This window comes from Canis aureus, chromosome 21, assembly GCF_053574225.1.
Source record: "Canis aureus isolate CA01 chromosome 21, VMU_Caureus_v.1.0, whole genome shotgun sequence".
Classification (NCBI taxonomy): Eukaryota; Metazoa; Chordata; class Mammalia; order Carnivora; family Canidae; genus Canis; species Canis aureus.
Window position 1 is genome coordinate 11,010,006 of NC_135631.1, and position 12,831 is coordinate 11,022,836.

The following is a 12,831-nucleotide window of genomic DNA, read 5'->3' on the forward strand; positions in this document are numbered from 1 at the left end:
CATCACAATTCCAGATTTCAAGTTATATTACAAAGCTGTAGTAATCAAAACAGTATGGTAGTAGCACAAAGATAGACTCCTATAGATCAATGGAACAAAATACAAAACCCAGAAATAAAACCCACGATTATATGGTCAATTAATCTTCGACAAAGGAGGAATGAACGTACAATAGGATGTTGGGAAAACTAGACCACCACATGCTAAAGAATGAAACCGGGCTACTTTTTTACACCATACACAAAAATAAACTCAAGATGGATTGAAGACCTAAATGTAAGACCTGAACCCATAAAAATCCTAGAAGAGAGCTCAGGCAGTAATCTGTCTGACATCAGCCATAGCAATAGTTTTCTAGATATGTCACCGGAGGCAAGGGGGAAAAAACTATTGGAGCTACACCCAATTGAAAAGCTTCTGCAAAGCAAAGGAAACGATCAACAAAACTAAAAGGCAACCTATGGAATGGGAGGAGATATTTGCAAATGACCTATCTGGTAAAAGGTTAGTATCTAAAATATATAATGAACTGATACAACCCAATACCCCAAAACAAATAATCCAATTAAGAAATGTGCAGAAGGGGCACCTGGGAGGCTCAGTGGTTGAGCGTCTACCTTAGGCTCAGGATGTCATCCTAGGGTCCTGGGATCAAGTCCCACATCAGGCTTCCTGCATGGAGCCTGCTTCCCTCTGCCTATGTCTCTGCCTCCCTCCCTCTCTGCGTCTCTCATGAATAAATAAATAAAATCTTTTTTTTTTAAATGTGCAGAAGACATGAACAGACATTTCTCCAAAGAAGACATACAGATGGCCGACAGACACATGAAAAGATGCTCAGTATCACTCATCATCAGGGAAATGCATATCAAAGCTACCATAAGATACCACCTCGTACCTCTCAGTGTCCTGCTAAAATCAACAACATAAGAAACAAGTAGTGTTGGCAAGGATGTGGAGAAAAAGGAACCTTCTTGCTCTGTTGGGTGAGAATGCAAACTAGTGTAGCTACTGTGGAAAACAGTATGGAGGTTCCTCAAGAAATTAAAAATAAAACTGTCCTACAATTGAGGAATTGCACTACTGGGTATTTATCCAAAAAATGCAGACACTATTTCAAAGGAATACAGTCATCCCTGTGTTTATTGCCGCATTATCTACAATAACCAAACTATGGAAGCAACCCAAGTGTCCATCGACTGATGAATGGATAAAGAAGAGGTGGTGTGGAGTGTGTGTGTGTGTGTTTGTGTGTGTGTGTGTGTGTGTGTGTGTGTGATGGAATACTACTCAGCCATTAAAAAGAATGAAATCTTGCCATTTGCAATGACATGATGGAGCTGGAGGGTATCATGCTAAGTGAGATAAGTGAGTCAGAGAAAGACAAACACCATGTGATTTCACTCATGTGGAATTTAACAAATGAGCAAAGGGGGAAAAAAGCGGGGGGCAAACCAAGAAACAGACTCTTAACTATAGAGAACACACCGATGATTACTAGGGGGGAGGTCGGTGGGGGAAATAGGGGATGGAGATTAAAGAGCACACAAATCATGATGAAATAAAATGATTTTTTTAAAATGTGGGAAAGTGTAATGGATGTCTTGGATTTGCAGGAACCTGGAGTCCGGGTTGGGGCATTAGAAAAGATGAGGCTGGGTAGGCATTTAGGCCTAAATAAAAGAGCTGAAATGTCTATGTGTAGGCCGTGCAGAGGCTTCTCCGTTGCCTGTTAGGGTTAGGGATGTGATCAGAGCTGGCTGGTCATTGGCAGCCGCTTTGGGGTCTGGGTTGGCGATGCCATGGAGCAGGCATTCCTAGCAGGGGCTAGGAATGGCACGTGGCCACTTCGGGACATAAGCGACAAGGCTCAGAGTTGAGATGTTGCTGGGCCCGTTTGGGAACTTGCTGGGACCTGCTGAGAGCCTCTGGGTCATGAGTGTGGGGAGGAGCAGCCCTCATCATTTCTGTGCCTTCCCCTCCTATGTCACACACCAGCCACCCTGCTTGTTAGAGACTGCATTGTGTCCACCTGCAAAATTCCTGTATTGAAGCCCTAACCCCCACCCTACCCCCCGGTGTGACTGGGTTCGGACACAGGGCCTATGAGGAAGTAATAGGGGTTAAGTGAGGTCCTAAGGGTGGGATCTTAATGCCATGGGACTGGGTCTTCCTAAGAAAAGGAAGAGACACCAGAAGTCCTTCTGCACAAGCGGAGAGACAAAGCCACGTGAGCACACAGGGAGAGAGTGACCGTCTACAAGCCAGGCAGCGAAGCCTCACTAGAAACCGAATGTGCCAGCACCTTGATCGTGGACTTCTCGCCTTCGCCAGAACTGTGAGAAAAGAACCATGATTTAAGCCACTCAGTGTGATGGTGTCTTGTGCTGGCAGCCTGAGCACACTCACACACTGCTCCCCACCAGCTCTCTCCCCGGCACCCCCTTTTCAGTCCAATATCGGGGCTTCTTATGCTTCCCAGTATGGCAACTTCCCAGACACCAGAGTGCATGACTCCCCCTGTGTGGACAGCTAGCTCTGAACTAGTTTCAAATGCTCTAATTCTGGCAGCCAGGGTGGCTCAGCAGTTGAGCGCCGCCTTCAGCCCAGGGCCTGATCCTGGAGACCTGGGATCGAGTCCCACGTCGGGCTCCCTGCACAGAGCCTGCTTCTCCCTCCACCTGTGTCTCTGCCTCTCTCTCTCTCTGTCTGTCTGTCTGTCTCTCTCTCTCTGTGTCTCTTATGAATAAATAAATAAAATCTTTAAAGCAAAAACAAATGCTCTAATTCTTTTGACTTCATAACCACTTTGTAAGAAAAGCAAGAGAGCTGGTTGTCCCCATTTTACAGGTGAAGCAGCGGAAAGTTGGAAGGGGCTTGAGATAACTGAGCTAATAGGTCGCAAAATCAGTTGTTAATTCTGGGTTTATGGGCGCTGGGGTGGCTCGGTCAGTTGGGTGGCTGTCTTGGGCTCAGGTAGTGACCCCGGGGTCCTGGGATCAAGTCCCATGTCGGGCTCCCTGCTCGGTGGGGAGCTTGCTTCTCCCTCTCCCTCTGCTGCTTCCCCTGCTTGTGCTCTCTCTTTGTCAAATAAGTAGATAAAATCTTTAAAGAACAAACAAACAAACAAACCTGGGTCTCCTGTGCCTCGCTTTACCACAAGGCTTCCAGGCCTGTGCCTTCCCACGCTCTCATCTGAGCAGAGCTTTCCGTCCAAACCTATCTCAAGAGGCGATACGGGCCACTTTGTGTTTCTTCCTTCATCAGGATGACGACAGCTCGCATCCCGTCCCTTGTCCTGCCCGCGCACCTGCCCACCCATGCACTTCTTTCCTGTCTCTTCGTAGTAATAGCTTGGCCTGCGGTCACGGCAACAGGAGCTCCTGTCTTTCTCGCAGAGCCTGGCTGTCGCAGAGATCCGCTGCGAGTAGAGGACGGAGAAGGGATGGGGAAGGGGCTTGAGACGCCACCACGGAGAAGCCCCAGGGATGTGGCATCTGCAGCGGGCCCCGACAGGGAGATCTCATGCAGGCCCCACAGCGGGTTTGCTCGCAACACCTTAACACATGGTGTGCACATGGTCATAAACTGAAGCTCCTTTCGGAAGTTTGCCTTCCTCAAGCCTGTTGGTCTGTGTTGAGCTGGAAAAAAAAAATCTGTTTGGAATCACAGAATTCCTGGGAAAATGTCAACTCTCACACCCCATTGTCTCTGGAGCTGGCATGCATCTCACTTCTGAGTACACAGACAGTCTGCAGTGGCCCTATTTTGGGGAACGGGCTGTTTGTGGAGGGCCTATTGTTCCTCGGCAGCTGAGCATGCAAGTCTGGGCCCGTGGGAGGGAGGAGGAGGGCCGCCGCTCCGGCACCACCCTGCTCCCCCGCAGCTACGTCGGGGGTTCTGCTGATCAATGGACAGCCAGCCTGCGGCACCCCCAGGGCAGCACTGTTCCCTGCAGCACGACCTGGGGTAGTTGGGTGGGTGAGGAGCTGAAGGCTCGAGCAGCTTCTGTGGGGTTGGGGGGGGAGGGGGCACGAGGGGGGCACGTGTGGATTGCCCTGAGGCAGGTGGAGGTGTGGAGGGCTTAGGGAGCATGAGGACTCTCCAGGGGTGACTTGGACAGTAGGGGCTGAGCTCAAGACTCAGCAGAAGAGGTCTGAGATGAGCACCCTCGGACATGAGACCCCCGGGCCATCTTGGGGAGCTGGCCTTGTGCCGGCTCAACCCCAGGGACACACTAAAAGGCTAGGCTCCCCGTCCTGGCTTTGGCAAGCCTCGAGGGCCTCGAGGGCGCTCGACGGCTGGAGAGACAGGGTGGGCAAGGCCCACGGCCAGGTGGAGGCTCTGAGTCCCCTCCTGGCTGATCCCCGGGGACCTGAGCCGGCTCCCAGCTCCCTCTACGTGAATCCCTTCTCTGACCTTCCCCTTTCCCCCTCGTGAACCAGAGCATCACCTCCTTCCCATCTTCCCATTTATTCTCTCGGTTCCTCAACTGAGGACATTCTGAGACATCCACATGTGAACAGAACCAACCTGTCTCTCCTTGGAGCTTTTTAGGCCCATGGGGCCATCAGACAACGTGTAGACTACGTGCTGCAACAGTATTAGCGACAGCTCTGCGGAGCCCCGAGGGGCCAGCAGTTGACTTTGGGTGGAGGTAGGGCTGGGGGCGGGACCTAAGGAAGAGCTTCACAGACGGTGTGTCGCCCTTGGGAGGGAGCCCCGGAGAACCAACAGGGGTTCCCCGGGTGCAGGCGGCTGGCGGTGGTGGGGGTGCGGGCATTCTAAACAGGCGGCGCATCCGGTCATGTGGCCAAGTGACCGGCCCCACGGGGCGTGGGGGACAGTGAGCAGCGCTGGAGGGTGGAGCCGCGGTCGTGTTGGAGGAAGGCCCGCTGGCCTCGTCTCCCCAGGTCCCCAGGTCCCCTGGATGACCCTGTCAAGCCACCCGCGCTTGGGCCGTAGCACTCACCTGGACTCTGGCACCGGGCAACACCCAAGCCCATGGCGCTTCCCTCTCTGCTTCCTGCCTGGGGACTCGGCAGGGACTGGGGATGGAGATTCCAAGTGCCGCTGTGACCGAGCCCAAGAGGTGTCTTCTTCAAAAATAAAAGCCCAGGGCACCTGGGTGGCTCAGTGATTGAGCGTCTGCCTTCGGCTCAGAGCGTGATCCTGGGGTCCTAGGATGGAGTCCTGCATCGGGCTCCCTGCATGGAGCCTGCTTCTCCCTCTGCCTGTGTCTCTGCCTCTCTGTGTGTCTGTCATGAATAAATAACTAAATATTTAAAACAACAACAACAACAAAATGCCCAGCCCAGACCAACCTAAAACCAGGTTGGGTCTACACCGAACACGACCTCACTCACCGCAGGTACCAGATCTGAGCTGTGGCTCTGAGAAAGCAACACTTAAAAAGCTGGAAGGAGAGGATGGGAAAGACCTTCCTGGTGGACACCCAGCTGGTAACCAGAGGGGAATATCTTTCTTTGGGGGACGATCATCGTCCTTTATGTCACTGCACCACATCCGCTTACAGCCTGTGTGTATCCCCCACGCCGGTGACCTGGTCAGGGACAGGCTTCTTGCCCACCACGATGTGAGAGCTGCTCCCCCTCCCCACACAGGGGTCCCTTGGAGGCCAACTGGCTCTTCCCTGAGTCACCTTCGTGTCGGAAAGCAAGGAAGCACCTACTCTGTGGGCCCTCCCTGCTTCGTAATTGGCTTCTAGAGTTTGCTGTAAAAATCATCTGGCCACATCTCCTGCACGTTCCCTCAGCTGCTGAGGAGTAGAGCCTGTCCTGTGCTCTGGCCCAAGCAGCCAGGCTTCCCTGCCCCGACCTCCCCGGCCCGGCTCTCTCTGCTTGCAGGACAGCCCCTGGAAGTCCAGACTGGCGCTCAGTGCCCGAGGGGCTGGCTATGCCACCGTGAAGACCTCCGGGCATGGGCAGGGCTGAGCACACCCGAGCCATGGTGGGGGTGAGATGGTGGGAGGCAGAGGAGCTGCTGTGACCCTTTGTGCTGCCTGAGAGGTGGACTCTGGTCCCTCGCAGCTTGCGGGCTGTGCCGGCAGGACCTCTGGGATGAAGGGGGGCTGTCCCAGACCCTCGCAGGCCACGCACCCCCCTCTCCGTGCAGGAGCCCTGGCCACCTGTTGTTAATCTAGCCCTGGTAATCCATTCTGTTCTGTGTCAGCAGTTCAAAAGGGCACTGTTAGTATTTTTTGCCGACTTCAATTAATGTGAGATTTCAGAGGCCCCTCTGATCACATTTCATCTGTCACAAGTCAGGAACAAAACAGACAGGTTCCAGTTGAGAGGAGGAAGGAGAAGGAGTTTATTGCAAACACCAACCAAACAGACAGTTTGGGCTGTGCCCAGCAAAGGGTGCTCCGGAGTGCCCGGTTGCTCCCGCTCGCCGTTTGGCCCCATGCCTAGGCCCTAGGTCCCCTTCTCGCCAAGATTCCTCCCCTCCCAAAGAAGATGTAAGTGCAATAACTTACTTTAAAAAGGCAAGAAACGATTCTTTTAATATTTTGCTATAATGTAGTTACATGGTGGTATAGGCAGTAAAACTTTATGGAACTGACCTCATTTTTTTATACATTTTTCTGAAATTTTAACGTATTTTTAATATATATTTTTAATATTCCACCCCAGGCCGTTAAGCTAAAGGAAAAGTTGCGTTTATACAGGGTTAAAATATCTTACAATGAGAACAGTCATTGTTGGCTGAGGTTCACGTTCCTTGTAGTGCTCAGCTCTCTTTTCAACCACTGCACATCCAAACAGATTATTAGGCACTGAAAGCTGTCCTTCAAAATCAGTAGTATAAAGGCCTAGCTCTATGTGTGTAAGTGTGTGTGGGGGGTGTGGGGGGTGAGGGGAGGGCGAGATCAGGCCACGTGTGGTTCGCCTGAATGCCTTTCCTCCTTCCAGCATCCTCGGCGAAGGGGGGCTGTTGTGACTTTGCAAGTAGGGTTCTCGTTGTCTTCTCATTTTTCTCTTTCAGGGGCGTGGATTATTATCCTGGGGGCCAGTCTGCCAACCATCCTCCCCCAGCTAGTCTTGTTTGCCTTTGCCCCTGACACACCGGGGAGACCAGGGGCCCAGAGCGTCCTGTGAGATGGTCTCCCCTCAACCAGGCCCCGGAGACAGAGCGGCCACCTGGGGATGGTACTCGGTAGCTTTCATGGAAAAGCTCCTCTTGGCTGCCCCGCCAGAAAGAGGGTGGGGGGTGGGGTGGCGCTGGAGCTGGGCCCCATGTGGCTACTGCAGTGGATGCTGGGGACTCACCTCGCGATTTTTGTCCCCATCCCCTTGCAGCGTCTCTGAACTGACCGGGCCACCGTGCTTCTTGGAGCTGGAGGCACGGTGGTGAGAGCCAAGAATCAAGTATAGTCGAAAGGATTCAAGAAAGGTTACAGAGCCCCTGTCCCCTCAGGTGCCTTTGGAGACGTGGGGACAAGCCTCTCTGTGGCCCCCAGAGCCCTCTCCTCCCATGCCCTGGGAGCACTGAGGGCAGCTGAGGGCGGTAGCAGCACCTTGGGGTCAGGCCCTGGCCGCGTGGCCTAGTTCGCAGCCGGGGTCAAGGCTCTCCCGGGTCGAGGAGGCTGCCCTTGGGTGGCTGGCTCCCTCAGGCTCGCACCTCCGTCTCGGTGCAGATCTGGGGCGAGTAGCCCAAGGGAAGCCTCACCTCTTGTAGCTTATCTGCTTAGGACTGAGCCACGGGCCTACCTGGTTCCCCTCCCTGCCCGCCTTCCTGAGACCTCGCTCCCCAGGAAGCCAGCTGGCCCTGGAGGGGCCCCCACAGCCTGTAGGGTGCTCCGGGGACGCCTCTTGCCATCCCGGGCCTGTGCCTAGCCACCCACCGGGAAGGAACCCGAGGGAAGGCTGAGGAGAGGGAGGACCTCGAGCGGAGAGCTGAGATGCTGCGTGAGGCCCCACCACCTGTGCGCCCCACTCCTCGGGTGGTCCTCCCCGCTCCGGCCTCCCCCGGGCGGGCACCTGCTCATCTTCATTGTGAAGGGATCCTATTAAGTACAGGGTCTCCAAGTCCCTCCCACCCCTAGGTTCAAGGATTCTCAGAGGACTGGGCAGGCCCTGGGGGGCTGGGGCAGGCAGTTCCCCGTGGGGGGTGATCCAGCACGGTTCATGCCGACATTTGAATCATAAATACCTGGCTGGGTGGTGGGCCACAGGGCTTCCCTCTGTTAGAGGCTTTTTTGTCGAAATTTATCCGACTTGGGTCTAGCCCAGCCAGAAAGCAGTCAGACAGGGGAACTGAGCACCCAGGGTCCTTTCCAGAAGAATCCGCCTAGAGCCTGCTCTCTCGGTCCCCTCCTCCTCCGGGGCTCTCCTGGGGTCTCCACCTCACTGTGCTGACCCCCCCTGGGTGAACACAACGTATGGTGAGGGTTCCTCCCCTGTCCTTGCCAGCCACCAGCGCCCTGAAGGGGAAGACTGGGAACTATTCCCAGCCTTAAATGCTTCTCTCTTCCCCTTCCTAGATTTGGGGAGCCTGAGTTATTTCAGTGAACCTCAGAACTGGAAGAGGCTTCCTAAGCACCCTTCCAAGATCCTCAGATATAGGGAACATTTAAAAACCAACATTTAACTCCATGTCCAAGATGCTTTTCACTTCTAGAAGATCGATGTTAGAGCTACGGTTCACAGAGGGGTCGGACTCTGACCAAGGGCGCCCAAAGCCAGATCCTTCCCCAGTCCTGCCTCCAGGGCACATGAGAACACGAGGCAGAGGCGAGGACTGGGATTCCTCCTAAACCTTGAGCGTCCCACCCTCCACCCAAGCCAACGGGCTGTCCTGAGTGCAGGCCCCCAAGGCTGCTGGCCTCCGCCCTCTTCCCCGGACAGGATCAAGGGAGAAGGTAGGGAAGGGGGAGGACTTCTCCCCAGCGGCTGCCTGGAGGGGCCTCTCGGCCTCTGAAGGCTTCCCCAGAGGGCACGTACTTGTGCCACAGGCTTAGGTGGATCTGGTGCCAAAACTCAAGCCTCACATCTCAGATGGGACAGATGTGCAGTTCCACCCCGGAAGGAGGCCCCTTCCTGCAGGCAGGGAAACTGCTTCTGGACGGCATCCTGCCCCGTGTCCCCACCTGGAACAGGGCGAGTGACCAGGGGTGTGTAGCCCAAGAGCCCTTCTCGAGGCTGGAGGGGGAGCTGAGCTTTGGGATTCCCTAGGGAAGGAGTGCAAGAGCAGGCTGTCTCTGGCCTCGCCTGGGAGATCAGGAGCCCGCACCCACCGAGGAAGGCTCTGGGCAGATCTGGTGCCGCTCCTGGGATGGCTGACGAGGGACAGGCAGTCTGAGGCAGTGTAAGGGCCGAGGGGCCAAGAGTGGGCCCCCCTCTGTCAGCAAATTCTGCACGCTGCTCTTGCCCCCTCTGCCAACACGACTTCAGGCCCCGCTTGTGTGTTCCGACGTGTTTACGTCCTTCCACACCAGGACACTGCTCAGCAGCCCTGGCAAGTGACCAGAGTGGATGGGGGACGGGACAAGCGTCTCCAGGTCCTCCTCCAGGGGCCTGGCTGGCTGGAGAACAAAGCTGCCCAGACCTGCCTGCTGTAACAGGCATCCTGCTGGTTGTGGGGTGTCGGGCGGTCAGGAGAGTGGAAGTGTGTGCCTGAGCCCCTGTCCCTTCCCAGACACCTCCCTGAAGTTCTTCCTCTCTCTCGAAGCTTCTCTTCTCCCAACACTGTGGTTACAGTGGGCGGTGTGTCCTCCCCTTGCGGCGTTTGCCAAGATGCAGAATCTCGGGGTGCAAGGGAGCTCAAACATGCCCCCTCGGGGACTGTCCGCTCTCCTAGGTGCCAGCATCGCTGGGTGACAGCAGGATTCTTCAGCTCCAGCTCCTGTCCTTTCTGTCCATCCCTCCAGGTGGGTTGGGCACAGGCACGGTGGGTGAGGCTGAGGCAGGTGTCTTGGGTCCAGGAGGTTGGATTCTGGGGGGCTTTTAGGAGGACGAAAGGGGGTGGGAGGGGTAGGAGGCCAACTCTGCAGGACTCTGAAGAACAGGTCACTGGCCTGGTGACCAGGGGACCACACAGCAGAGGGAAGGACGGACGTGGCTGCACGTGGCCGCTGCTGGGCCTGGGTGGGGATCGATCCTTGCCTCGACCCTCAAGCCGGGCGGGGCGGAGGAGCAGCAGTGGGGAGAGGGGTCTTCAGCTTATAATGGATGCAAAGCTGTAAACCTCGGCCACCTGGCCTCCTCCACCGCCTTGGGCCGGGAGCAGGGGCCTCGGCCTCAGTACCGGGGAGGGCGGGACCGGCTGTCCCCTCCCTCCCAGCGGCCGGCGGGGCCTCACACTTGGGGTGGCTGAAAGTGCTGAGGGCCAGGCCCCTGGCCCAGGCCAGGTTCCTAAGAGGAGAGTCCGACGGGAGGCTGGGGGCCTGGAAAGCGTGGGCGTGGCCGGTGCCCCGAGGTGGGGGAGGGCGTGGGGATGGGCCGGGGGCTGCCCTGTCATGTGGCCCAGGAGATGGCCGCACTGTGCTCCTTGGCCTTCATGCGGAGGGCCGCGATGCTCGACGTCTTGCGGTCCGGCTCCCCGTTGAGCTCGTAGCCGTTGAGGCCGGGGCTGAGGCCCGCTGCTCCAAACAGGCCTCCCATGTGCGTCTGGCCCACGTGGCCGCCCGCCCCGGAGACGCTCAGGAAGTCGGTGACGCCGCCGGCCCCCGAGCCGGGGGGGTGGGTGTGAGGGGACATGCAGGCGGGCACCGGGTCACAGGGCACCACGCAGGCTGGCACCGGCGAGGCAGCCCCGTTGTTGCCGATCCAGGACGGGTTCTGAATCTGCGGAGAGCGAAGGGAGAGCTGTCACAGGCTGGCGGGGGTGGGGCGCAGAGGGGGGCGCTCACCCCGGATGACCTCGCCCCGCTCACCAGCCCCTCATCATGACGGAGGGAGTCCTTCTGGACTGTTCACCTGGGAGCCTCTCAAAATCTTCGTGGCCGTCCAGACCTGGGACGGTTGGGGTTCTAGGCTTTGGCTCCTCTGTTCCCAGATGTTAGAATTTCTGTTTTCAGGACTGAACTCCAAACTCCATCAAGGGTCCGGCAGCTGAGGGCAGGCCCGCCCCAGCCAGCTGGCTTCCGAATTTCAGGTGCGGGGGGCAGACACTGTCTCCCCCTCCACAGCCCCCTTAACGTCAGCAGCTGTGTCTTACTGACCTGTGGCTCCCCACTGGGCCTGGGGCATCCCAGGTACCTGAGAAATGGGAACCGACTCGAACTCAGAGAGTTCTGGGCTTGTGGGTGGAGGCGTGGAGGGGGCAGGGCTGGGCCGTGGGGCCTGATCTCCCAGCTGTGAGACCCAGTGGCCGAGGTTCCAAGGCCTGTGTGCCTGAGGCTTCAGAACTTATTCAGAATGGAAGGGGCTCACGGGCCACCTCAGGAGGCCGTGAGCCGAGTGCCCGTGAGTGGGTGGATGGAGCCAGCCTGGATATCCACAGGCCTGTGCGTGTGTGTGTGTGTGTGTGTGTGTGTGTGTGTGTGAGAGAGAGAGAGAGAGGGAGGGAGGGAGATGCTTAGGCAGCAGGTGGGGGTGGACTGGAGGCACACCTGAGGCGGGCAGGACCTCTCAGCCGTGATTACTGGTGGTGCTCAAGCAGCTCCTGCTGGCCTGCTCCCCCCTCCCCACCCAGAGTTTGTAGTCCACTCAGGGAAGGCATTTGGAGGCCCAATGAGGCAGGAACTCTGCCCCTAGTTCCCACAGGGCATTGTCACCACGGGTTGGCCTGGCCACCTTTTTCCCAGTTGGGGTGCTGGGGAATCAGAGGCCTTTCCCTTTCCCTCCATCAAGAGGCCAGCATGTATGATAGGTGGTGCTGCAGGCGGGAGGTATGAGCGCACCCTGTGTTGGTCCTCTGCCCCCCTCCCTCCTCTCGGGCAGCAGAGATCCAGACCCAGGAGCCAGGCTGGAGGCCCATCCTCTGGAGCCAGAAGAAAGATGAAAATATGCAGCAGGAGCTGAGGACCAGGTGTGTGTGCGTGTGTGTGTGCATGAGCGTGACACCCCACATTCCTCAGCCTCACCCCAGGCCTGACCCCTGCCCCTGCCCCATGAATCCTGGCAGGGGGTGGGACAGAGCTGGTCTGAGTGGGGCGCCCAGGAGCCGCGGGACAGCAGGGCCCTGGGGCAGTGGGTCTAAAGGAAGCAGGGAGGCCTGTGCGGCTGGCTGAGCGCTGGGCGCAGCCGGGCTTGCAGCTGAAGGCTGACGCCACGCTGCCACTGCCCCCGAGAGGCCTGAGCAGATGGAACGGTCACCTCTGCCAAGCAGGTTGTGGGTGTGAGGAGCTGACTTAGCTAGAAAGACATCTCTGCAAGTGCCCCGGGTATCGGCCGCTCCTCACACTACTTCTCATCCCCACTGAAGACCCCAATGCCACTAGAATGTGGACAGGCTGACAGGACGGGACACGGTCGCCTTTTCAGAAAGCTGAGAGCCACAGAGCGACCTTTATCCAGCTGTCTGGTCCCTAAAGTACTCCTGCGTTGTCTAATTTCGGCCTTTTGACCACCTCACGAAAGAGCTGGGTGGGTATTGTATCGTGTTCAGTTTTCCGGGGAAGAAACCGAGGCTCAGAGGGTGCGTGGCTGGCCTGCAGTGAGAAAGGGCCGGAGGCCAGCCCGTCGGGGACCCAGACCTCCATGGCCACTACAGCCTTGCCCTGTGCCCCCCAGCTTTCCAGACTTCGCTTTCCTAGGAGACACTCCAAATGGCTCCTGAGGCCCCGGTCTTCATCCAGCCTGGGTTCTGAGGCCCACAGCAAAAGTGGTAAAAATGGCAGAGGAGAAGGCCACCCTCTCTGTCCCA

General features: G+C 57.0%; 2 protein-coding genes across 2 annotated transcripts in view; one reads left to right on the forward strand and one right to left on the reverse strand.

Moving 5' to 3' along the window:
• EXT2 (exostosin glycosyltransferase 2) overlaps positions 1-1,080 on the forward strand; it is a 154,483-nt gene extending 153,403 nt beyond the window's left edge. Inside the window, exon 14 of the mRNA XM_077862968.1 lies at positions 773-1,080. Coding sequence (XP_077719094.1) covers positions 773-941 — 169 coding nt within the window. The 3' untranslated portion in view covers positions 942-1,080. The remainder of the gene's footprint in view (positions 1-772) is intronic.
• A 5,229-nt stretch (positions 1,081-6,309) lies between these two features.
• Positions 6,310-12,831, reverse strand: part of ALX4 (ALX homeobox 4) — a 45,676-nt gene continuing 39,154 nt past the window's right edge. Inside the window, exon 4 of the mRNA XM_077862970.1 lies at positions 6,310-10,808. Coding sequence (XP_077719096.1) covers positions 10,479-10,808 — 330 coding nt within the window. The 3' untranslated portion in view covers positions 6,310-10,478. The remainder of the gene's footprint in view (positions 10,809-12,831) is intronic.